At 41.4% G+C, this 27,046-nt stretch overlaps 3 protein-coding genes across 4 annotated transcripts in view; all 3 read left to right on the forward strand.

Moving 5' to 3' along the window:
* The first annotated feature begins 45 nt into the window (after positions 1–45).
* wbp1lb (WW domain binding protein 1-like b) lies at positions 46–15,889 on the forward strand. Of its 2 annotated transcripts, none has more exons than XM_037114952.1 (4): positions 46–523; positions 9,026–9,128; positions 11,114–11,275; positions 12,805–15,889. In XM_037114952.1, exons 1-4 carry the CDS (start codon positions 443–445, stop codon positions 13,629–13,631), a joined length of 1,173 nt encoding a protein of 390 aa, XP_036970847.1. In that variant the 5' UTR covers positions 46–442; the 3' UTR covers positions 13,632–15,889. The 2 variants fall into 2 exon arrangements, with proteins under 2 accessions (XP_036970847.1, XP_036970855.1); XM_037114960.1 differs by lacking the exon at positions 46–523 and adding an exon at positions 6,401–6,506.
* A 637-nt stretch (positions 15,890–16,526) lies between these two features.
* as3mt (arsenite methyltransferase) lies at positions 16,527–23,267 on the forward strand. Its single transcript, XM_037114971.1, has 11 exons — positions 16,527–16,670; positions 16,944–16,992; positions 17,220–17,347; positions 17,725–17,875; positions 18,790–18,926; positions 19,024–19,093; positions 19,283–19,364; positions 19,450–19,581; positions 21,326–21,465; positions 21,555–21,677; positions 22,617–23,267. Exons 1-11 carry the CDS (start codon positions 16,654–16,656, stop codon positions 22,722–22,724), a joined length of 1,137 nt encoding a protein of 378 aa, XP_036970866.1. The 5' UTR covers positions 16,527–16,653; the 3' UTR covers positions 22,725–23,267.
* Positions 23,268–23,613: 346 nt separating this feature from the next.
* The window catches only part of cnnm2b (cyclin and CBS domain divalent metal cation transport mediator 2b), a 43,247-nt gene continuing 39,814 nt past the window's right edge, over positions 23,614–27,046 (forward strand). The window contains exon 1 of the mRNA XM_037114930.1: positions 23,614–25,992. Coding sequence (XP_036970825.1) covers positions 24,495–25,992 — 1,498 coding nt within the window. The 5' untranslated portion in view covers positions 23,614–24,494. The remainder of the gene's footprint in view (positions 25,993–27,046) is intronic.

Here is a 27,046-nt window from a genome sequence, read left to right on the forward strand (position 1 = left end):
GGAACCCAGGAAGATAACAAGGCCATGCAGCGGAGACGCACCGATCAGTGATTGGCCAGCCTCTTGCCAGCTGGCCCTGGCCGCCCAATCGCAGTTCAGTCCGCAAAACCAGTTGCGTTGCACTCTGCCGAACGCCCATCACGTTGCGCACATGGATCGGGTCGAGGTGACCACGCCACACCCATCAGACCGAGGCAGCGTGCCTGTGCTGGAGGAGCGGCTTGTGTAACAGCTGTATCAGCCAGTGGCACCGACGGCAGCCAGTTGCGCCAGCACCGTGCCTTGTTGAAATGTCCAGTACGCAGAGGAGGCGGCGCATGCAGCGGCCTCTCAGCGCGACAGGGGCCGAGAAATAGTTGAGGGATATTCGGTCACAGTTTGTGAACGACAGTGTTCACGCCGCGTATGTTTTTGCCGTAGCCGTGGCCACTTTTTTGGAGGAATGAGAGGCGCATGCTCGGCTCTTAAAATGGGATTGTTTTTGCACGCTGTTGGCTCTGTCACCCCCACCGAGTCCGCAGAGGTAAGTTAAGGTTGAAGCAGTCAACAACACGGCTCGCTCTCACAGGGCTGTTAGCCCGAGCGAGCTACCCGGCTAGGAGAGCAAACCGCACAGCTAAACGCAAATTGACTTATTGAAACAACAGGCCCGGTCATTACCACGACACCCTTTACCTGTTGTCGCCCGGTACTGTCTAGTTTTAACTCGCACTGTGCTGTCAAGAAAGATGTTAGCATGCTTGCTAAGTTGGGATGCTAGCTGCGATAGCTAACTTGCCTAGCACCGTTGAAGTAAAGGGGCACTCATGAGTCAGGGCCTTGCTCTGTTGTGTTTATGGTAGAGGATTTGACATTTGGGTTGGGATTGAGTCGCATAACAAAAGCAGTTCTTCAGGTATGGATGCAGCCTCACAGGTACATACGACAGCTGACAAGCACTTATTGCTACCTTAGTTTTGTGGTCATGTTTACCAGCAACAAAGAAGAAAACTCTTTGCTCGCTAACCTATGTCAATATTGTGTTAGATGTTCTCGTCAGAGTGACCTCGTTATAACATTCTCCTACCTGTAGACCCAGTCATCCGGTCTCCTGCCACCTTTATCCAATTCACAATCAGTAGAAAAAAAAGGACAAGTTCATCCCAAAGTTAAGAAATTTAGACATTGTCTGCTCACCCATATGCAGATTGAACGTTGGGTGAAGTGTTTTAAGTTCACAAAACATCCCTGGAGCCGAAACAATATATAAACAAAGTTTTGTGGATTATGAAACTTCATCTGACTTTCCATCAGCATGGGGGTGAATGCACAATGACAAAATTTGTATTTGTAGGTGAGCTGATCCTTTACTATGTAAAGAAAATGTTACTGTATTAAGTGTAAGTGGGAAGTCCTCTCATTTAGTACGCAAACTGACGTGTCCATCTTATTAAATTTCTCTTTTGAGTCTTGATGTACGCCTCCGCAGATTATGGGGTGACTGTAATAGCAGGAATGGTGATATGTACAGGATCAGAATTCAAATCTTATCTCTGAAATGATGGGGCTGAACTAAGTCCACAATACAGCCAAGAGTCCCCCTGTCACGTTTTAGTTTCAGTCAGTGAATTCCCATTGTCATCTTTGCGGGGCTAAATATAAGGAATCTGCTTTAAGTAATTTGTCTTTTCTCCCAGAGCAGTTGCACTTTCAAAGAGGCATATCATCAAATACTCATTCTGAGCAGTGTTACATTCTGATCCTACATGTTTCGGAGACATGCAGCAGCTGCCATATTACATATCGGTGTGCCTGTTACGGCTACACTTAAGCATGTTTACTGGTGGGTGGGTTGATTTAATTAGTCAGCATCCAGCACTGTTCCTTATCATTATTTGAATGTCATGTAGTAGAGGGTATATTTAGTAAGCTATTACTCTTGATCATATGACTTTTAAGTTAAAGCTTTAAGAGGTATGCACGGTGGCCCTAAGGGTCAAAACACAATTACTCTTCTGGAAAGTTGTTATTGGAGGGTGTTTTGTTTTTGTGTTTTGTAAAAATGTTGTGTTTTGGCCCTCAGGGCCTCCATAGAAAATAACAGTGTTCTGAAATGCGCTAAAACTGACATATACCTGTATGTAGGATGCTTTTTTAATGTGTTAATGATGCTTGAACCATCTATTGAAAATCATAAAGACAAAGCAGTGAGTGACTTTATTAGTATGGCAGAGATACATCTATAAACTTGTAAACCATTAAGTAAGTATGATGTATTTTTTTTGTACATTTTTGACTTGACATTAGCATTACTACAGACCCACACACGTTTCAGAGCTACTTCTTCATGAACTAGACTGAATAGAAATTATCATCCTAGGAAGAAATTCACCATAATAATTCATATTTTGCTCCTCATTGGCACCCACATTACTGTTGTTTTTCTTTGATTTTGAAAGAAGTAGGCTACATATGCAAATCAATGACTGATGGGCTATGGACCTTTTTTTGTTATTGCTGTTAATATTAGCAATTTGTGATCTAAATCTTTGTGAGAAAGCAGGGAAAACTTATCTGTTAGTACCCATTCCAGGACTTGAACAGTCCTTTAACACAAGATATGTATGGGCTAATGGTCTTATTTGGATTGCTGCTTTTTCTGTGCTAAAAACATCCCATTACACACGCGGTAACATGTGCAGTGTCTGTTATCAGTGCATGCATGCAGTATAAAACAACACATACCGGCAGTTATTTAACATTATTTCGAGAAGAACTTGGCGAAAGGTGAAAATACACACATTCTTTGCTATGAGATATCACGCAATAAAGTTGAGGGGAAAAATAATTGAGCGTCTGAACACACTGCTCACAAATATGAATCAAGATTCTGTCACCACACTACCTATTTTCTTGTCTTACATGTTTTAAACATGTATATTTTAGTTCTCTCTTTCGCCTTAGAGCGATAAAGTTTCTTACCAAAGCGCTTTGTTGAAAATGGATGTCATACAACAAAGAGGAAAGAAACTCCGATCACAACACATGTCATGATGTCATTACTCCAATTTATCTTTACATGGCAAATATTTGTTTGCTGTCTTATTCATGTTAACAATCTCATGTATTTAACTTTTAAGTAGTAAAATTATATGTTGGAGCAGTAAAATGTTTATGTAAACATGATTAGATTAGATTAGATTAGATTAGATTAGATTAGATATATGCCTCTGGAAGACAAATGTGGCATGACATAGCCGTGATCTTTATCTGATGCGTTCATCTTTCAAACACTCCATCCAACACAAAGTCATCTATATTCTAACAAGTCACAGCATTACCGTAACCAGTGATCACATGTTTATGTCAGACATAATGATCCACATTTCTCAGTAGCTCTTTTCTCATTGGCACAGCACATTTTCCACTCTATTATACAGTCTTATATTTGGTCACGGTGGTGTGTTCAGGGGCACAAACTTAACCCAGTTACATTAACTGTAGGAAACCAAGGACTATAAAGGGAAATGCTTCGTGTTTTGACTGAGAGCTTGCAAAGCTGAGTTAACTACTTCAGTCACATGACATCATGAGGTAAGATCAAGCCGACCGAGAAGCCAGGGACCATAGACACCCTCCACACACACACACACACACACACACACACACACACACACACACACACACACACACACACACACACACACACACACACTCACAGGCCATAAATGCTTAAGGCTGTTGTTATTTCTGAGGAAAATTAGGACCATCATTTCTAAACAATTTTTAAATTTCATGTTTGTACATCTGTTCCTTTTGTGCAGAATCACCTGTCTTTAAAAAAGGATACGGTCTCATTTAACTATAGGATACAACTAGAAATTTTCAGTGTCTTTTGACAATTATTATCACAATTAATCGTTTAGTCTATCAAAGTGCAAAAAACGCTCACTACATCTTCCCCAGAGCCCAAAATGACATTTTGAAATAGCTTCTTTTGTCTAACCAACAATCAAAAACCCCAAAGTTTGCTTAAAAGATTACTGAAATAATGAAATAATGATCAAAATAGTTATTGGCTGAATTTGTGATTAATTTTTAAGTAATCAGCTAATTGTTGCAGCTCTACATCATCGTAGAAACCTTCACAAAAGAAACAATTAGCATCTTGGATGCATCAAAAATACTTTATGATATACATTACAGACAAAAAAGTATTTAAATGTGTTAACTGTAAGTACTGATAGTCCACCATGAATGTTCTGCTTTTACTTTCTTGAAGCACCAACAGTTCTCTGTCAAACTTGACTGTCTTTAAAGGTGCCATGTGTAAAACTTTTAGTTAAAAACATTCAAAAGAACCCAAATTCCCAACACATCTGAAGAATTTTTGATGTTATGTCTGTGCAGTCTTGCTGAGATATCGTCATGTTCCAAAGCTTTTGCGCTAGCTGTGTAAACGCTAATAATCCCCCACTGCTCTGAGCTACAGTCTAGACCGCCAGCTGCATGTCAAAGCTAAACGGCTAATAACAGCTGAAGTTAGCAGCAGTTAGCGGTTACTCTGGTGATATGCTGCCTCTTATTTGAGTTTGAATTTCACAGGTGGCCAATTCTTTCATATTACACCATTCAGATTGTAAAAGTAAGTCCACATCCTGTGGCAATAGCCATCATTAATGAATGGAAAATTTATGTTAATTCAACTTGGGTTATTTAGTTGTTGAGATTGTGAAATTCTTTACAAGCCCTTTATTAAGCAATTGTAAAGGTGTATAAAGAGAAGCAGCTTTTATACCAGACATCCAAATGTTTTTTTTTATAGATAAACTACAGTGTTTGATAAATGGTTTCTAAAGCATGTTATTGTTTTACAGTAACATAACTATCAGCCCAATTTTAATTTACTGTTACCACCCTTTCTTAATGATGGTTATGATAAACCGTAACCTTTTGTTTGTAAAAGTTCTTGAGCTGTTGAAATTTGGAAGAAATTCTCCAGGGGAACGTCCTTCATTAACTAGAAATGCATCTGCAGTCTTAAGTTCTGCGCAACCTTGATGATTATGAAAGAGCACCTTTCTTTGTTGCGGGACAGAATAATAAATAAGGGGTCACTGAGGTCCTTACGTGCATCAGTTAACCTGCCAAGTCCTACAGGCCCGTGCTAAGTGGATCAACTCTGACTGTGCGGTCAAGAATTAACTAAGAACCGTAGCCACTTATCTCCGGGAGCTGCATTCAGTAGTGGCCAGGGGATTTTTTTTTTTTTTAACTGTTCCCATTGTCTGCTCATTTCAACAGCTTCTCATTACTGAGGTTGATTATTTTCTAACGCCGCAATAATTTCTGGGAAGGTAACCAAATCCGCCTTTAATCTGGGGATACAGCATAAGAGGGCTGGATTGTTATATTGCTGCCTGTTTGGACGGGGGACAAAGGAATCTAGTTTGTCCAGATTCTTCTCTCGGGCACTGTCTGTCTCACAGGTTCAGTAAAAAAAAAAATACCAGTTAACTCAGGAATGGACCTTGACGTAGTCAGGCTAAGCCATTTGATTGACCTCATTGGCTTATTTTTTAAAATGTATTTTTTTGCCTCTCAAGTTAGTTTTACTTTGTTGAGTCCCGTGCATGTCAAAGATTAGCTGTAGCCTTTTTTATTTTCTTTTTCCGAAGGCCTGTTTGTGAAATCCTGACCCCCTTAGTACTCTGCTATCTTTATGCAGCACAGGCTGAAGACCCAAACAAACTAGATGCTTATCGGTATCGAGTTGCAAAAAGTGCTCAGCCTGCCAGGCGTGCAGCATATGGTTGTACGTGAGGAGTTGGTGAGTCAGTGAAAACAGCTGAAGTTATCAGAGACAAAGTGGTGGAACAGAACATCATGTGTTTATTACACAGAGAATTAACCCCCCTCCATGTTTTGATGGGCTTTTAAAAAAAAGAAAGAAAAAAGAATTCATGTTGATGAGGTAGAAACAGCTGCTGAGAAGTGACTCATCTTCTCAGATTTGAGGTCACAGTTAATGTCAGCAGTTTGGTTTGTGCTGATCCGGTGTGACAAATCATTCCTGTGTTACCGCTCTGTGTCTGGCTTTCTCTGAGCTTTTCCTGCCATTCTCTTCCAGCCTCGCGCAGCACACACACACACCTCACCACCCTGTATGCCTTATTATCATGCAACGACCCAGCTAGGAACCCGCTCTCCACTGCTGCTTGGAAATTTCCGTAGAGCAATCCTTGTCCACTGTTTGGGCCTGAATTGAAGTGTGGTGTGTGTGTGTGTGTGTGTGTGTGTGTGTGTGTGTGTGTGTGGTGGACAGAGAAAGCGTGAGAGAGAGAGAGAGTCGGGAGGGGGGGGGGGAGAGAGAAAGAGAGAGAGAGAGAGAGAGAGAGAGAGAGTGTATGTCTGGGAACTGTTTGACTATTTTTTCTTCTGTGGGATAATGACCCATGAGGTGGAGAGACTTGTCTGGGATTTTTGGACCCTGGATCACCATGCCTCACAATCTGGGACCTGCACCGGTAATCTGTCGAGAGCAAAACTATCTTTTGGCTAGCTAATCATTAAGCCAATCTAGAAGAAAACATCTGAGGGATCATTCCTGGAAAAATCCGTAGACATTTCTCATGAGAGGATTGCGATTACAGAGCTCCCTCCTCTAGCCTTTAGGGACTATGCAGATCTGTCTGATATGGTTATCATCGCCTGTGACCTCTCACAGCTTAACCTTTTCTCTGGTGTGATGGACATACTTAGTCAGGTAAATTTTGATCAGGCAGTGTTATTGACAGTTGAAACATATAACAGGCTTTTGGAGTGGAGACAAATGCCTCATTGATTTTGGATGAAAGTGGGCTGTTGTATCAGTCCCCGACAGAACAGGCTACCAATGCTGATGTTTAAGGTTGAAATAGTGTTTTAGGTCTTGGGCAGAATACTGACTGGTTTTTGCACTGGCTGCCATTCAAAAATTGGCACTTGATACGGGCCTTGAACACTGATGTAATTCCAGCAGCTTACCAGCACAAGTGGCTGGGACTTGTTTACTCCAGATTCATAGCTAAGTATAAATGTTGGCTACTTGAAGTATGCAGTGATATTATTATACAAAAGTGAAGATCAAAAATAGCTGCTCACCAATTTTGTACAGCATACTAACTGTACAAAACATGTACTGTGCACTGAAATGATTAAAGGATACCGTTTTGTTTGTAGTTAGTATGCAAGAAATCAACTTGACTTTTTTATAGCATAAATGTCGACATTTTACAAAGGGAAATACTGCAATACCTGTGCTGTGAGACATCAAATATGACTCCCATTTAACATACATTGCCATGTGGAACAGCAGTGTACAGGGCTGCACAACCATCATGATTCTAAAAGTTAGAAATTGTAGTGCAATGATGATCAGTCACACTAATCCTGAATCAGATCGCAATCTGTCAAAAGTAATCATACAATAGGACTTTTATGACTCAGTCAACCGTAACTGTTACATCAACAGAAATGAAGTATTCATCCTAACTTTTTTTTGCAGTGTGATTTCGCTTTTTTTCCCAAGTGTGTGCATGAACATGTCGTGTGACTTAAAACCTGTTCTGAAGTATGTGTTGATATATGGAACTAGGACACGGTGCATGTCTCAGCAAACTGAAGATACAGGGACATGATAACCCCGGAACAATTTAAGTAACAAACAGACAACATTTTGGTATGTCACTGTAGGAGAAGCACAGATGCAAATAATGTTGTTAACAATGGCTGAATGTTTTGCTGCACGACACAGTCACACTATCATGGGCTCACCGGGTACCCTGAACAGAACAGAGACATTGTCAGTGTCATTAGAACACCTGTGCCTTTTCTACCATAGTCAGACAAAATGCAAGAGCAAGAAGGGAAGCCACTGGAATCCTTTGCAGTTTTAAGGGGAAAAAAATAAAGGCATTTGAAAGTCTTCTTTTTAAAACAGAGAAGTAACACTTTGTGCAATGATAGGAATTGAAATTCTTATATTTTTCTAACTTAGCATTAGTAAAAAGCCTGCCTTTTGCAATTTTTTTGCATTTACAAAGCAGTTACACATGCACCACCTGCCCCAAAAGTGTGACAGCCACGTGCATGCATGAGTTCTTGAAGTCAAATCATTCAGTTATGGCAAGCGAGAAAGCTAACCTGAGCCAACCCTAAAGCTAGTGCTCATAATTAAATTCTCAGTTTTCTGATTAACCTTTAACTGTGTCTTGAACTATGCCATGTCTGGTCCTTGACTTTTTAGGAAATTGGGCCTGGAAAATCCTTGAAAAGTGCCAGCTCTAGCCTCTAGTAAGAACATGGTGCTACAACAATGACAGTGCAGACCACTTTGGTAGTGTCTGCTGTAAGGAGTGAGGAGGGTTTTTAGCAGGGGCATGTTTTTAACTTGCTATAGTGGACCATGAAATCTAAATGAAAATCAAAATAAAGATATAATGAAATCTAAGGGGAGTGAAAAGGAAGAGGAGAGGACCGAAATATATCTGGACAGGTACAAACTAGTACAGAAAATAAGACAAACTGTAATTTTTAAAATTCTAATGGGCAGCTGTGATCAGCTCTCCAAAATTACAAAAGTCTTATGGCCTAGTTTTTCTTTTTTTTCTTTTCTTTTCTTTTTTCTCTCTACCGAGCTTTGAGAACACTCAGCTAGGCTGCATATTTACTGGCTGGAAGTAATATGATTCAACCTAAAACCACTTTTCCACACTCACACTTAGGCAACCCCAATGTTCTGTACAGGAACTTGTTAGGTAGCTGTACATGCAGTGCAATACCAAGCATTTCTCTTCGGTGTAAAGCACTGGACAAATGTAATTTCATCCTGTGTTGTCAAAAAATGAAAAAACATGAAACACGAGGGGGGGGGGGGTGTCCCGTTTACTCTTTTGTCGGCGCTGCACACCGTAACCAGATCCCTCAAACTGGTGTTTTATATTTTTGGAAAGCTGAGATGTTGATAAAACATTCTTATTAAAGTGTCCCTGCTCATCTCTTGCAGAGCCTACTGCACTGTGAAGGCGCCAACAACCAGAGCTACATCTGTGAGTCCGGACACTGCTGCGGGGAGCTTCAGTGCTGCAGCTACTATTATGAGCTCTGGTGTATGTATCCTGCTTTTACCAAATTTGTCTTCTTTTCTTCACCCCCCTCTACTCTGTCTTCCCCCGTATCCACAATATTATACGATAGTTTTATTCTATTTTCTCTCTTTTTCAAAATAAATGACTCTTGTCACACCTTTAACAGGATTTGGTCACATAGCTCTGCTTTTTTACTGTGGGGGGGAGGACAGTGGCATCGAATAATGTACTGTAGCATATTTAGCACCTTAATTTATTCTGTTGCTACAGACGCTGAGGTGATGAACAATCTGAAAAGCTCCGAAGCTTATTATTCTCATTATTAGCCTCATCACCAGGGTGTGCTGTGTGTGTGGAAGGGCTTCTTTTCTGATTATGGCTTTATTTCTGGTTCCGCCGCATGCAATCTTTGTCAGTGCATATTACATACAGCTAGTGAGTGTAGTTTATTACTGACAGTTGCTGAATGTAGGCTGAGAATTCACTCAGATGGGGGAAGGAATACTGGTGTGCAGAGGAAGTGGAATGCAGAAACACAGGACATGCATAAAATAAATTACCAAGATACACACTGAGCAGGACTTTGTCAGTGCACTTTGATATACAGACTGCGTAATGGTGACATGTTTCTCAGTTTCTTCAAACCTGGTTAAGTATTTCTGTGTTGCACTTTCTTGTTACTTATCGGCTGGTTGATCTGCAGTGAGCTAGTATGGGCAGATTTATCCATCTTTGACCAACATCACTGGACTGGGCTTCTGTTAATAGTTTGGATGTTAGGATATCTAAAAATGAATTGTTGGCTAATGTGCAGGAAAGGTTGTGTTTGGGCTTGACAACAGGATGTAAAAACTGTACTTGAATGAGATGTGACAGTATGTGCATTATGGTAGTTATGACATACATCATGTAATGTATTAATGAGCTAAAGAACATGGCACTCCTGTTTCCTGGTTTGAATATAACTCATCCTTTGTTAAATATATGCAGTGTTTGAATGGCAGGCATGTGGCCAATAAATGTTAAGTGTAATAATCAACCATGACGATTAAGTGGCTAGAACATGAGACATCTTTAACCTCAAAATCCATGTGGAGTCATGAATATATTTGAAGGCATTTGTTGGTTGTGAAAAAAAAATAAAAATAAAACAACAACGGTGGTGTAACATGCAAGAGAATATCAATCTAAGCTGAAGTTAATCTTGACATCAGCAGCGGCAGGGATGCATTGTACTGAGTGCCATATTGAACAGTTTACACTGTTATTCCCTGTAGTCCTTGAAGAAAAGTTCCCACATTTCTTTGTGTCGACATAACGGCGTCCCACTCAGTAAACACAAACTTGGATGCTTTTGAAGCCTCACTCAGTTTTATCCAGTGTGGCTGTTCGGACTGGATTCTAGATGGGACAGTTTCTCAAGTAATTCCTTTAGTAGAAAATAAGAAAATTGTTGTTAAGCAATCCTACTGTGTTAAGTTGTTTTTTGTCACTGTGTTAACTGAAGTCTTCCCTTATTCTCTGCTATTTATTTTGCTGCTAGGTTGGAGCAGAATATTTGAGACTTTTGCTAAATATGCCTCCCAAAGTGAGGAAGCTCAGCATGTGATACAGCTGTGGTGTCAAATAATGGGATGCTCCAGAGAGAAAGAACCTGGAGAGACTATAAATCTGTCGTCGATTTGTCTAAGAGATATGAACAGCTTTGGACCTGCCAGTGATGACTGAATTGATACTGTTCTATAAAATTCATAATGCAGCACATGCATGCAGACAGTATACACGCATGTGAATGTTTCACTTTGTCAGAACCAGATGTTGGCAGTATGTGATCTCCAGTGTTGGTGCTGGCAGCAGGCATTTTATGTAATTTAAGCCACAAACTTGTACAGTAAAACATTTTTTCCCTTTTGGGTCAGTTCGTCACCTTTTGACTTAATTTTACAATAACAAGCAAACAATCATTTTTTTTTTTCATTTCCATTTTGATCCTTCACTCACTGTAGGGTTTTGGCTGGTTTGGGCGATCATCTTCATATTGAGCTGCTGCTGCGTGTGTCACCACCGCCGCACCAAACACCGGCTGCAGCAGCAGCAACGGCAGCACGAGATCAACCTCATCGCTTACCGGGAAGCACACAACTACCCCTCTGTGCCCTTCTACTTCAGTGAGAGCTCCCACTCAAACACACACAACGCAGTGATTGAATTATTAGGCTTTTTTTGTGGTGTTCACATTTCAAAAGATTTGGAATTCTGTCTGTCATATTCTGTATGGTGTGGCATGTGTTCTTTGCAGTGACACACCTCAGAGGTATATCACCTGACTCTGAAGTTCTGCTCCGTTAATGTTTTTCAGCTCACTATTTTTGGTTTTCTAGCCTACAGCTTTATGTTTGGGTTCAGTCTCAAAGCCACCAAAAAGTTCTGATCAACCTACTGTACGCTACCTGTCCCAAGTTATCAACAAGCTCATGAACAAAGCGCAGAATCAAGCACCAAAATAGTCTGTATTTTTCTCATGAGTTGGTGGAGACCAAATCAGAGCTAAAAGTAGAGTCAATATTACACAGGTGGAGGCATCCCCAGATGAATCCTAATGTTGTTCTGTGTCAGCTGAGTGTGTAGAGAGACAACTGTTTGCTAACAAGTTTGCTACAATAGCTATATTAAGCAATATCCTTGTTGTTGTTTTTCCAGCTGCGAGCTGCTGCCACCAAGTGGCAAAAAATAGTTTCTTAAAACAGATGAAGGATAACTCAGTGAGCATCCAGTCACACCAACTAGTGGTAGCTTTGTAATGACAGAAGCAAGTTCATTTTATATATAGAAAATAAATATTAACAAAAACAAAAAAAGAAATCCTCATAATGTTGGTGATAAACTATAAATCAAGCCAGGTGTAATAATTGTTTGGATTCAATTTTTTCGTGTTGGTTTGCTTATCATTTTCAAATCAGCTTTAGTGAGTAAAAAAGGCCTCCTGGTCAGATGGATTAAATCCATGTTGATTGGCCACTTCGTTCGAGCGAGGCCCTTAGAAGAGCTGGCAGTTTTTTTCAGTGAAAAAAAGGAATCACACGGTTTTGTTTGTTCTGTAATATCAGTGTAATTGTTAAGTGGAAATGTTAATTGTCAGGTCCTTAAATCTGTTTGTATACATATTTGTGACCTCATAACCAGGCCTGCCAGCTGTAGTGTACAACATATATTTGTGTCAGGTCAGTTGTACTTGCCGTTTACATAAATCTAAGGCATCTCAGACAAGTGACAAGCAAAGCAGTGGTGCCTGGCTCAACTGTAATGTTTGCATTGAGAAGTATCCCTGGTTTCACACAGCTTCAGAACCTTCCCTGTTTGCATGCCCCAGTTTTCAGGAAATGGCCACCATTGCTCTCTTGGTACCTTGCCAGTGTTGCAACACTATCCCAGTGCTGCAACAGCCCTCGGCACAGAATTGACCCAGAAATTAGCTTGTTTTGTGACATTTCTCCCCTTGTTGCTTTTGGAATGCTTGAACAGTGGACTGGGAAGTTCAGTAAGGTCACAGTGAAATTTTTAGAGGCCGCACAGGAAAAACATCACTAATACTGTAAATGTTTTGTACCCTGTGTTTTCTTGTAGTAAGCAAAATTGTACTGTTTTTCCCCTCATAGCTGATTTTTTTTTTTCTTTTTTTTTAACTTTATCTTGTCAGGGTTTCTGCCAAACTACCTCCTGCCTGATTATGAAGAAGTGGTCAACCGGCCACCGACTCCTCCCCCTCCCTATAGTGCCTTACACACAGGCCCAACCTCAGTGGCCTCGAGTCCACTGGCTCCTGAGCAGCAGGAGGGACACTGTCCGGCCATCCAGCCCACTCCGGTGCCTCCGGCCTCTGACGGTCTGTGCTGTAGATCCAGCATGGAGGAACCGCAACCTCCCACCTTAGACTTTAGGCCAAAGCCTGACAACAAGCCCACGCAGACAGCACAAGATCCAGGTGTGATACTGCTGTCAGATGGGCTCAACAGGGAGGGACTCACCAGCCAGGAAAAAAGAAGTGGGAGTGGGGACGAGTCCTGCAAGGACCCCCTGCTGAAGGACATGTCAGAGGGTTGTGCTGAGGACAAAGACCGACTCCCCAATGGAAGGAGAAGGCGATTCACAGGGGACTCTGGGATTGAGGTGTGCGTGTGCGGCACGCGTGGGAGCAGCGGTTTCAGTGGCGCTGGAGGGACAGGCAAGGAGTTGAGGGAGCTTGAGAGCCTGTTGGGGCGCGGGGGAGATGAGGAGGAGGACGAGGCCGATGAGGAGGTGGGCGACTTCTGCGACAGCTGCGGTCATCGAGCTTCCTTCAGTGTGGAGGAGGAGCAGGCGCTGGGCGGGATGGAGAGGCGGGCTGCACGTGGGCCGTCAGGACCCCCCCAGCCAGCTCACCAAAACAGCAGCGCTTCGCTCCACCCTCCAGTGTGCCTTCTCCTACACACCATCAACGAGCAGGAGGGTCCACACCACAGCACCAGCACTGAGCCGCAGGGCTGAGATGCACTTTTGATTCAGATCAGAGAGGGAAGGAGAGAGTACTTGGCACAGAGCGTGGAGGCTTTTGTATCTGAGCAGGTGTTTTATGTCTAAATACTTTCTAGGTGAGTATTTTTACGAATGTGTGCATCTTACATAAAACAGGTGTGGGAGCAGGAAGTTGAATCTCAACAAAAATGATAAAGATCCAAAGGTTGAGAAGCGTGCTCCTCCCCACACTGGAACAGTGGCCTTAACCTGTGTATTTTGGGTTATATTTGGGCAGTACAAGCCCTGTTAACAGCCTGTGGTAATTGAGACTTCTCACACTGCACAAACACTCACACACACGCAGTCCTTCAGTTGACCTTCTCGTGCAACAGAAGCTACTGATACACAGTCAAAGACTTGATAGCTGAAGCTGTGTTTTAGGACAGGACAATCACTGCCCAGGATGAATGCAGCTCTCCTCATCAGGTGCTTGCAAAAGTTCTGCAGAGCTGTTCTTTGTAGGCAGGAAACCATGTAGTAAAAAAAAAAAAAAAAAAAAAATACACACAGCAGGAACTTTTTGGAAGAGTGCGATTATCACAGTGTGTGCTTATGCAAACTGATACTGTACAGGGACACTAGAACAAGACTGCGTGGGACGTCCCGTTAGACTTATGCTTCTGAAGTGCTTTTTCAGCGATTAAAAAACGCTCTGACTTGTGTCTGTTTTTGTTGCTCTCTATCTGCCTCACTAGCGATAGAGGAGTATAAGTGCATTAACAAATCTTTGTGTGAGCAGTTCCTTTTTTGCACAAATTATATTTATCTTTATAAATCAAAACACAAAATGCTTACGTTCATTAGTCAGTCTTAAATTACAGTACGTGATTAATCTCTAGCAACATCTGTAAGAAATCGACCTCTGTGAGTTGTTAGTAGGGAATGTAACAGATTCACTTCTTACAGTCATTTTTTCTTAGAATTGTTTTTAATGAATGTTTATAGTATGTGCCTACCCAAGAAATGCAGAATCATGATGAACAATGATGGGCTTCAGTGAAGCTGGGAGACCATGAGGAAAGCAGGTACCAAAAAAACAAGAAAAGATTATTAAGCTTCTTTAAGAGATTACAAATGAGTCGGGCAACGTCAGACCTCAAACTTTTGTGTCAGTCAGTACAACAGATCACCACCTTCACCAGCTGTACAGTAGAAAATAAACATTCACTCTCTTTGTATTGGATTTACATATCAGAACTATTTTACCATGCTTTTATTGTGGTATTCTTCATTTGAACATGTTTAACAGCTTTTCAAAATATGGCTTGTTAACTGACTTTTTACTTATGCCTGCCTTTGTGCTGTTGGGTCTGAGAGGAAATGCTTCTTTTAGTATATTTGCATATGTCTTCCATCATTTAAGGGATATTTATCCCTTACCCAACTTTATAGGTAGGTAATTAATCCCACAATAGCCATAGTTGTGGAGCAAATGGTAATATGTACACAGATTATTTGTAATAGAAGTATTTGACACAACCATTTTAAAACGAAAATGCCATTACACATTGCTGCCATCTAGATGGAAAGAAAACCAAAACAAACATAAAGAATGATATGTGGTAGTATAATAATAGGTTGATAGTTTATATATATTTTTTCTATATCTGAATATTAGTACTATAAAGATGCATGTGTTTAAGTACAAGTTAACAAGCAATATTTAAAATGCTGCAGAAAACAAACTGGAAGCATCCAAAAAATAAACGTTATCGGTTCCATTAATGTATCTTCTCTGTAAGAGTTATCAGTCTGAACTGCCTTTAAAGAGCCTGAATGTTTTAAATGTAACCTGTTAATCCAAATCTTACAGGACCTGTGACGCAGTAGCTGTCGATTGACGATGAATGTGCCGTTCAAAATGCGACTGATAATAAAATGAACATGCTGTGTGAACCCTTTCCAGATTTTTATTAAAAAAAAAATGTTGCCCATTATCTGAAATTAACTGGAACTGATGCTACATGCCATCATATCATGCAAATTGTACTTTTTTTTTTCACACACATAGCAATGTCTGCAAAGCACAAATGTTTCCGCCATTGGTCTTATGGGTTTATAAGGGCCCAGGAAAACAATCCAACAGAAGATGTCTCTCAAATGTCTAGCACAAGTTTAAATTTTGACCCGAACTTTCTGTCTTATCAACTTTCTGTCAATGACTGAACTTTACCCGTCAATGCCTGAAGACACTCTGAAGTGCTTTACGTGTTCATTCTTTTTTTGAGCTAGATAACGTGTCAATTGTGGTACACGTAGTACCAAAATGAGCTATTTTTCATATCGCCTGAAACCTTAAAAAGATTATTGGAACTGTATAAAATGTCAGAACCACTTTATATTTGCAGATTGTGTATAAAATTCTGTAACATGTTTGTGAACCAAATAGTTGCTTTCATAATTTTTATTCAATCATTAGCTTTATTGTCTTGGACAGATTTATTTTTCTCTCTCTCATTATGGATATTATTAGTTGTTTCTGTTAAGAAAACATATAACTTTTTTTGAGACTTAACCTGATGTTGTTGGAAGGGTACGTTTGACTAACAATAACAGTAGATGACTTGTTAACAATATCAGGGGCCTCTCGCCAAAGACTTTTATCACCAGTGTGCGTGTAAGGTGGATTTGCACATATCCTTTGAATGTTCTGATCATAAGCCATTTATTACAACAACCAACATGGATGTATGTTCAATAAACATGCCCTTTGAAATTGAAAACTGAGTGGAGTGTTTTTTTTCGTGGAAAAACAGGACTTACATATCTCAAGACTTTGAATAAATAAATGAATACATACATAAAACAAACAGTATATTCTTTGGACCTTGACTTTCCAAGGATTCAGCTGAGGTTTCGGTCACTGAAGGAAGGGGGGGCTGTTGAGCCGGAAGTCACCTCTACACACGCTGTACTATTGACTTTTGTTGGGAGACTGCCCTAAGTTTCCCTTTACAAAGGTTGGACCTCTGAACTGTTAGTAACTGAGACAATGGCTGCAGAGAGAAGGTAATACAAGCCACCTATCTTGTCTCACATTCAAGGGAACTGAATTAAGCTTGCATTATAAATAAATAGAGCGTGTGGCGTGTGACAGTTTACGTCGGTTGTAAAGTTAAGGCGAGACTTTAGCTGTCGTCTTATAGTAACTTCAGTGAACTCTCGTTTTAAAATAACGGTTAATTTGTGTAGCACAACTGAATTTGCAGTCACATTAGCGAACCAGCTATTTGAGGAAACTGTGACGTCAGTGTTAATTTAAAGTTAACTTACTCTTCACAGTGGTTGTGGAAAAGGCTGCGGTGACAGCGGCATTCACGTGGACGTCAAGGTAAGTGAATGACGCACCTTTTGTTATCATATAGTCTAGCTACGTATGGGGTGGTCGCTAGCATAGCATAAGTGCGTTGTTTAGATAATGCGTCACGCTCCACCCTTGATCCACCAACGAAACTCCAGCAGTTACAAGGCCTGTTAATATTAATCATCTATTATTGTCATCTCACGTTGCCTGCCTTGTAACAGCTGATAACAAGCTGCTGTATTGCATGTCAACAGGATTATTACAGCAAGGTGCTGAAGAGCTCCTCGGACCTGAAGACCAATGTGTGTGTGACTCCAGCCCAGCCCATCCCTGCCTTTATCCGCCAGGCGCTGAAGAGAGTGCACCCTGAAGTCAGTGACAGGTCACTGGGCTTTTGTCAAACTCTCTGCTAGGGCTGGGCAATGTGATCAAAGTCAAATATCACATCAAGTACCTCAAAAACGATATTGGGATGGGATGGTGGAATGGGATGACAACTGGTGCTTTAACAAAATAATGACACACTGAAATTCTCATCAGTAATGTGTGTGTGTGTGTGTGTGTGTACACACACACACACACACACACACACTGTTCTACTTGCTTCTATGCAACCTTTAATACCATGATATCCAAAATCTCAAACAATAGTCTCATACTACAATAGTGATATGATCATGATATATTGCTCAGCCCTACTTAAGTTCAGTTTATACTGATTCAGAGATACTCATATTGTGTGTGTTCTTGCCTCCTCAGGTACTATGGCTGTGGTCTGGTGGTGCCAGAGTGCTTGGAGGGCTGCAGGATTTTGGACCTGGGCAGTGGAAGTGGGAGAGACTGCTACATGCTGAGTCAGCTGGTGGGAGAGAAGGGTCATGTCACTGGCATTGACATGACTGAGGACCAGGTACTGTACATTTTGCATCACGGTGACCCATCAGTGATACACAGTGCATTCAGAAAGTATTCAGACCATTTGTCTTTTTTCACATATTGTTATGTTGCAGCCTCATGCTAAAATCGTGGTTGACTCAATACACCATAATGACAAAGAGGACACAGAATTTTATAATTGTTAGCACCTTTCTTAAAGAGGAAAAACTGAAATATCACATTGACCTAAGTATTCAGCCCCTTCACTCAGTACTTCATTGAAGCACCGTTGGCAGTGTTTACAGCATCAAGCTTTCTTGGGTATGAGGCAGCAAACTTTATGCCTGGATTTGGGTATTTTTTGGTCAGTCTTCTCTGCAGATCCTCTCAAGCTCTGTCAGGTTGGATGGGGACTGTCAGTGGACAGCCATTTTTGGGTTGGGTTCAAGTCAGGGCTCTGGCTGGGGCAGGGTTAGGGTTAGGGCCACTCCTGCATTGTCTTGGCTTTGTGCTTAGGGTCATTGTCCTATTTTCACCTAGATTTTTTTTCTTCTTTGGATTATATAAATTTGTAAGAAGTTTGTAAGGGTTATGTCATAACTTTAAATCAAGCCTTACACACACGCTTGGTCAATTATATTACAATGCAATTATTTTTTTCAAGTTGATTCAATTATTAATACTGACAGCAGAATAATCTGTTTTGGTATGCAGTAAGAGAAAATATGATACATTTTACCAAAAATTCCCTGTTAGAATTGGGCAATTATCTGTTACTATTTATGTTTTTATCAGAATATATCAGAGGTACTGTATTTTTCAATGTGGCTTACTAATAGTCCAGGGCTAACCACATTCAGGAAAGGGATAAGACTTTAGACAAGTGACTGCCCAATATAAATGTACCCCTAGCAGTGAGCCTTCACTCAAGTATTTTTTCTCCTCTAGCTTGAAGTAGCCAGGAAACATGTGGACTATCACATGAAAGAATTTGGCTTCAAGGAGACCAATGTCAACTTTGTCCAGGGCTTAATTGAGGGACTGACAGAAGCTGGTCTGGAAAATAATTCATTTGATATCATCATGTAAGAAGTCTTTTATGTCTCTTTCTCTTCATGATTTCTATTTGATTCATGTGTAATTGAGATAAATTGTATTCAAATGTTGTTATTTCTGCCATAGTTCCAACTGTGTGGTGAATCTCTCTCCAGACAAGAAGAGAGTGCTGGCTGAAGCCTACAGTGTGCTCAAGGTACACTGTTTTTGACTTGGTTCTTGCTTTAGAATCATAGATAGATAGATAGATAGATAGATAGATAGATAGATAGATACTTTATTGATCCCGGAGGAAATTCAAGTAAAAACAAGAGAAGAATTCTTGGACATGAATCAAAAACTTTTTGAATCACGAATCATTAATTGTTTGAAGACTGATCTTTAGGATGGTGGTGAGCTGTACTTCAGTGACGTCTACAGCAGTGGAAGACTCACAGAGGAAATTAAAAACCACAAGGTCTTATGGGGTGAGTCAAATTGATTATCACTGCCAAAAAAGCTCACAGACATGTATAATATATATAAATATCATAATGTTGTTTATCTTGGCAGGTGAGTGTCTTGGTGGAGCACTCTGGTGGAAGGATCTGCTGCAGTTGGCTGACGAGGTGGGCTTCAGCCCACCACGCCTGGTTACATCCAAGATCATCACTATTGAAAACAAAGAACTGCAAGCCGTTCTAGGTTTGATTTTTTTCCTTATTTGCTACTTATTCATTGCTTTTTGTGTACTGCCTCATCTGCCTGTTTCTAAAAAATAGCTCTGGGTGGGTTGCATTAATGGACATTTATTTTTGAAACTGAATGAAAATAATCCTGTTACACTATAAAGAATGCATTTTTGATTTATTTCAGCCTAGATTGATCCAATAGCTTTTCTTCTGATCCTTATTCTTGCTAATTAGGCTACTGCCAAGGTCAAAGAGGGTGGGGAATTACATGAGTTCACCAAACTAAAAACAATAGGAGTGAGTGTTGACCCCCCTGACGGGTGTAATAAAGCTAACAGGAGAGTGGGAGAGATGTCAATCAAACACATTTTGCACATGCCCACAAGGAAGTGTAATTAATAAGCGAAAACACCTGTGTGAACACCTGTCAGGTCATGGAGTTGAACTTAATCAGTTACTACTGGTTTACTCATTCAGTCAGTGTGGCTCCATTTACATTCTTGATAGCAACGTTTTCATGTCACCAATTATCCACTGGCCCACAGCCTTTCCCAGAAGAGTTTCATGCTAATGAAATATACAGATCATACACACTATGCATTAATGTTTACAGTGGACCACTACTAGTTAGTATCCCAAAATGTTGTTGAGAGCTATATTTTACTACTAATAGTGTTGGTCCATCTCAGTTGTTGATTTTTCAGTAAATATTTAATAATAATAAAATGGAAGTTTACAAAGTGCTTTACGGAAGAGGATTAGGGCCACACATTTTTTTTTTTGACTTTAAAGTCCGAATTCTGACATTCTGACATCAGGGTCAGATTTCTAAGAAAAAAAGTCAGAATTCTGAGATTAAAGTCAGACATGAATATTCTGACATTAAAGTCCGAATTCTGATATTAAAGTCAGAATTCTTAGGAAAAGGTCAGAATTCTGAGATTAAAGTCAGAATTCTTAGAATAGAGTCAGAATTATGACATTGTGACATTAAGGTCAGAATTCTAAGGGAAAAAGTCAGAATTCGGACATTGAAGTCAGACATAAAAATTCTGAGATTAAAGTCAAAATGTATTTATTTGTTTATTTAAAGTCAGAATTCTGAGAAAAAAGTCAGAATTCTGAGAAAAAATTCAGACATAAAAATTATGACATTAAAGTCAGAATTCTGAGAATAAAGCCAGAATTCTGAGAAAAAAGTCAGAATTCTGAGTCAGACATAAAAAACATGACATTAAAGTCAGAATTCTGAGAATAAAGCCAGAATTCTGACATTAAAGTCAATTCTGACATTAAAGTCAGAATTCTGAGGAAAAAGTCAGAATTTTGACATTAAAGTCAGACATGAAAATTCTGAGATTAAAGTCAGAATTTATCTATTTGTTTGATTAGGACAATGCACATTAATTAACATATCAAAGAGCATCAGTGTAAATATGCCGGAGTTTGCATAATTGCTAAATTTCATCTCTCGTCCTAAGGCAAGTTTTATAAAAAAACATACAGACAATACACCATGGCAAAAAAGGAGAGAGAGAATTCTTAGATCAAAGTCAGAATTCTGAGAAAAAAGTCAGAATTCTGACCCTCAGTGTCTGGGTGATGATATGAGCACATTTCCTTGCCTCACTGCACTGATTACCTGTGGTTTTTAGATTTTGAAAATGTTATTTCCTGTTATGACTGATATGATTGTTTAATTCCAGATTGACTCTGATGAATTTATTGATTCTCTATGACCTGTTCTGGCACTACAGGTGACTTCAAGTTTGTCTCTGCTACATACCGCCTGTTCAAGGTCCCGAAAGGCAACACCAAGACCTGTCAGGTCATATACAACGGGAACATTACAGGAGTAGAGGAAAGCTTCCTGTTTGACTGTCACTACACATTCAAGGTTCGTAGCAATACAGCAATGCAATAACAGCTTGATGTCTCCTGCTCATGTCCTATATGCAAAGTATGTCATATGTGGGTGTATTTCAGGCTAATAAACCTGTGGAGGTTGATGGAGAGTTGGCCACCATCCTGACCAGTACCAGATTTAAGGAGGACTTCACTTGCCAGCCACTGGGAGGCCCTTCTGCGCCCTGTGGAGTCAAACCTCAGGTCAGTGTCCCAACTAAATTCCAGGATGTGGAAATGTCTTTTTGTCTGATGTGTGTTTGAGCACTAGAGGTCAGTATGTTTGTGCTATCAGTTTCCAGAGTGTGACACGCCCAGAGAGCCCCACTGTCTAACTGTACACACAGTCGCACACACACGTGTACACCAGGACGCATGCTGCAAGTTCTTCCACACGCACTCACATACCCACTCAAACATACATACGCACACGTCCACACGCACAAGGTCAAGCAGCTGTCTTGGAGTCATAACCAGACTGTGGAGTCATGCTGGGGAACCTTGAACAGGAAGGAATGTTCTCTTCTCAGCTAATGGAATACCATCTTATCAGTGCTCATGGTCGTTGTGTGAACACACACACATCTACAAACACCACTATACATTTTTCACTGACTACCCTGATCCTTTAATCACTCATTTCACACATTTTATTTTGCTGTTGAGGGAGTTCCTTTTCAGTTATTATGAGCAGCAAAGAGATAAATATAAAAACTTAATGAATTTATCATATTGTTTCTCTTGGCTTAACCTTCGGACTGCTGCTCTGAAGTGAAATCAGATCCAAGATACTTTTCTCTAATCAACACAGCTGGCTAGTGATAATAGTAATAAAAAGCCTTTGGTCTTGTTCTTCAAAGCACAGCTACTGTGAAATGCTCATTTAATGAACAACTGGTGTCTGATAAAAGAGACACTGACCATACATGTAGGGTAAACATTTCAAAGCTCAGTGTATAACCTTTTAATTCTATTGTATAGAATGTTCAGTATATTAATTAGTGTTTAGTGCTTGAAAATAAAGAAAAACTCCCTTTTTACCATTTCTTACTTTTGTTCTGGATGAAACAGTAAGTATGTAATGCTTGAATTGGTAGGATGTACACTCCTAAGGGTTTCTCCCATGTTGTACTGTTGATACAGGCAGGCATTGTGGATCCTTTCGAGCTGGCCCTTCAGCTGGAGAAACAAGTTCCAGGTTCGGCCACAGGGGGATGCTGCAGCACTAACTCCTCTGCCTGTTGCAAATGATGATGTGAAGAGCCTGTGCAATACAGGCCTAGCATCATACTGTGTATGCATTGTAACAGTAGTTCAAATTCACTGACTTTAATTATGGCTTATGTAATGTCATTGTTTGTTTCTTACTAACATGTCAAATGAGATTTCAGCTGTTTAAATGAATCCTTCCTTACACATAGACATGTGTATTATTGATGTTACCTGACCAAACTTATTCCACTTAATCCGCTCCACTAGAAAAACAGAAATGACTATATGAATTTAATCAGTTCAAATACTGATGTTGGCTTTGTATCAAGGCAAAATGTAAAACAACCTATGCAGATAGTTTTCCCCCTATTTTTCTAAATCTTGATTTCATATCAACGCCTTTCAAATTTTTAGCAAGACTTTTCCTTCCACCTTTGCTTGAACAAGTGACCCTACTTGTGTTGTAATACCTCTAATTGTATTGATTTGTTTAAGCAGAATATTGACAGATTTTCAGTATCATCATTATAATGTTCATTATGATGTGTTACTTCTGTTATTACACAAAAATATTGGCATCAATTGATTGTCCCTTGTCAATTTTATTTTTTGTAATTTGTGTTGTTTCATATATATTTGGTCTATATGGACATGGATGGATTTAAAGTTCTAGGACCCCATGACATGGGACATTTACTGCTTGGGCTGTACAAATGAATAAGCTGCTGTGAGCACACACTTCCAACACAGCTGTGAATTGTCACACAGTTATGGGCTGTCTTGAGACAGTTCGTGTGACCACAATGTCAATTTGTTTTGAAAATATATCAACGCAGAGGTGGTAAGTACAGTATGTGCTAGGCTTTCTTTTTTTTCTTTCTTTGGAATTCTACTTTCATTTATGCTCATATATTGTGGGTTCTTCACATCAGTATTGCATGAGGTGCTTTTAACACAAGAACATCAGAACAATTGATGTTATATAATTGCTTTGAAATAGGCCTTTAGTCAGTGAAGGACAGGTATCCACTCTTAAATCTGAGGGATCAAATGATAGAGAGTAAACGAAAACATTATTTCTTTCAATTTTTGTAATGAAGAAAACATTATTCTTGGATGATCTGCATGTAACTGACATCCTCATTAAAGCCCCAAACAGTGATGAGAGGCCAGAGGTAGATGGTACTTCATTTTAAGTGATCACTTGTTAAAAGTTTGGTTGCCACTACTGTAGAAGACAGTTTTGCAGCACTTAAGTTCATTAGCATTCACAATATTGCAATGCAAGCCAAATAAATTTCTTGTACCATGTAGTTGATTGAACACCTCTGAGAGTATCAATGCAGTGTTATCATGGTAAAGCATTTATACCACTTGTATTGTATTGCATTACGTTTCGCAGGTGGTCATGTTTTTATTGATATGTCACAAAAACACTGTAATCATGTGCACATGTTGTCTCCTGCAGTAGGATATATGTTAAAAAAAAAAGTCACGAGTAGAGTTCTGTCTGTCTCTTAACATGAGGTGCACTTGTTTTGGAATTTGATTCGCCAAGGAGGCTGCGGGTACCCCGCCCACCGGCCAGCGGGCTCTCCTGATTGGCCGCCGCCGTCGCCTGTCTCGGGGACATCAGGGGAGGCACGAGTTGGCCCATAAGCCTGCGCTCGCGAGTCATCAGTGTCGGACACGTAGTGGGAACGAGCAGGTCCCGATGCACAAGCCACGGCAACCCTCGGCGGAGATGAAGGCGGACTCCGACTGGCTCTGATTTTTAAAAGCCCTTTTCATTCAGGAGGTTGGTTGCCAATGGTTATCAATATGGCAGAGCCGTTATCCCAAGGACCCACCGCTGCAAAAATGGCGTCACTTAACCGGGTCCGAGCTTTGGCGATGATTTTCTTAACTGTCACTGGCTGTTGTGTCACCCCGACAAGTGGCAAGGAAGGGTCCGAGGAGACCGTCATCATAGGGCTCCGATTGGAGGACACGGACGACATTTCCTTCATGGATAAGGGCTACCTGCGGGTGAGTGAGCGCTCTCGGGTGAAATTAAGGGTGTACGGGCAGAACATCAACAACGAGACCTGGTCCAAAATTGCTTTCACGGAACATGAGCGCAGCCGGACGGTAGGGAGCCTTGACAGCTCCTCGGGGGATAACCAGAGCCAGGAGGACTCGTCCGGCTTGCATCCCTGCGGTATTAGGACTTCGGATATAATTATATTACCCAACATCATCCTGAATCGAAAGACGTCCGGAATAGTTGAAATTGAGGTCAAACCTCTGCGAAAGACGGAGAGGAGTAAAGCGTATTACCTTTGCATCGCCACCGCGACGCCGGCCGTGCCCGGGATGCACGACCCGTGGACGGAGAACACCTGGATCTACCACGACGGGGACGACACCAAAGTGATAGTGGTGGAGGAGAAAAAGTTTCTGCTGCCTTTCTGGCTCCAGGTCATCTTCATCTCCATGTTGCTTTGCCTGTCGGGTATGTTCAGCGGGTTGAACCTGGGGCTCATGGCTCTGGACCCCATGGAGCTCCAGATAGTCCAGAACTGCGGCACGGAGAAGGAGAAGAATTATGCCAAAAAAATCGAGCCGGTCAGGAGTCAAGGGAATTACCTGCTTTGCTCGCTTCTGCTCGGGAACGTGCTGGTGAACACCACTCTGACCATCCTGCTGGATGATATCGCCGGCTCGGGGTTGATCGCCGTGGTCATGTCCACCATTGGAATAGTGATTTTCGGGGAGATCGTGCCCCAGGCCATCTGCTCCAGACACGGCCTCGCTGTGGGCGCCAACACCATCTTCCTCACCAAGTTCTTCATGCTGCTCACCTTCCCCGCGTCCTACCCGGTGAGCAAGCTGCTGGACTACCTTCTGGGACAGGAGATAGGAACCGTGTACAACCGGGAGAAGCTGCTGGAGATGCTGCGCGTCACGGACCCCTACAACGACCTGGTGAAGGAGGAGCTGAACATCATCCAGGGCGCGCTGGAGCTCAGGACTAAAACCGTGGAGGACGTGATGACGCCGCTGAGGGACTGCTTCATGATCCCCGGGGACGCCACCCTGGACTTCAACACCATGTCCGAGATCATGAAGAGCGGCTACACGCGCATCCCGGTCTACGAGGGCGAGAGGTCCAACATAGTGGATCTGCTCTTTGTCAAGGACCTGGCGTTCGTGGACCCGGATGATTGCACCCCGCTCAAAACCATCACCAAGTTTTACAGCCACCCGCTGCACTTTGTGTTCAATGACACCAAGCTGGACGCGATGCTGGAGGAGTTTAAGAAAGGTGAGACAGCTGCATAGATGAACTGTATTACTGATGTGTGGCCCTGATGCCAAGGGTAGGGCTCACTTGATGAGAGGTGTGAGAGGGGCTCTTCACTTCCTCTCTCCACCACCCTCAAGTGTCAAAGGTCACTGCACAAGCGGGCTGACCTTTCACCTGTTCACCCTCCTGTTCATGGACAGGTGAGTTATGTAATAGCACATTTAGGGCCTCCTGCCGCTCTGGTCCATCGAAAGGTATCAAGGTATGTGAGTGAATCTCAATGTCAAAAACCTGATTTACAGGAATTGAAGTAGGGGGAGAATTCTTGTCAGCCCCCCCTTTGAAGGTTTTGCAAGAACTTCCAGGTAGTGAAGGTTAAGAGGTGAAGGATTGAGGATAGTGATGTTTTTGCATTTCTCAGAAAGTCCTGCAGCGGCCACATCGATAGTGAGGTGCACTTGCCACAGGCTCACTGGTCACTTCCTGTAAAGGGGAGGAGGAGGAGGAGGAGGTGTTGTTATCTTTCTCCATCGCTTCCATTCACTGTTAATGTTCACACGGTCCCTCTCTCTCTCTCTCCTCCTTCTCTTTGTCTTGCTCTCCTCCACCTTGCCTTCTCATTCAGTCTTTTTCACTCTCTCCCGCTCTCCCCCTCCCTCCCTCCTCTCTCTCTGATTTGTGAATGCATTAGGACATGTGGGAATGGTGCAACGGCAGTGCTAAGGTTATCAGGTGGGGGCATCTTGTTTGAGAACCTGCTTAAATCCCTCTGTACCTCTCGTGTGCTTGCCTCTGAATGATGGTGGCGATAACTCCTTTTGTCCAGCCCTGGAATGCAGTCGTGTGGATAATGAATAACAGCCTCTAACACCCTCGAGCCCCCCATGTGTTGTGTGTGTGTGTATGCGCATGGTGTTTTGAGAGAGATGTTTACCTCACCCACGGTTTACCTGACGTTTTGCATAGCCACCCCCTCTCTGTTGATGCCTCTGACTAAGTTATTCCTGGCACTGTTTGTAGATTCGGTACAAATCTGTTCTTGCTTTTATGGTCTAATCCACAGCCACAGGAG

The sequence above is a fragment of the Acanthopagrus latus genome, chromosome 1 (genome assembly GCF_904848185.1).
Source record: "Acanthopagrus latus isolate v.2019 chromosome 1, fAcaLat1.1, whole genome shotgun sequence".
Classification (NCBI taxonomy): Eukaryota; Metazoa; Chordata; class Actinopteri; order Spariformes; family Sparidae; genus Acanthopagrus; species Acanthopagrus latus.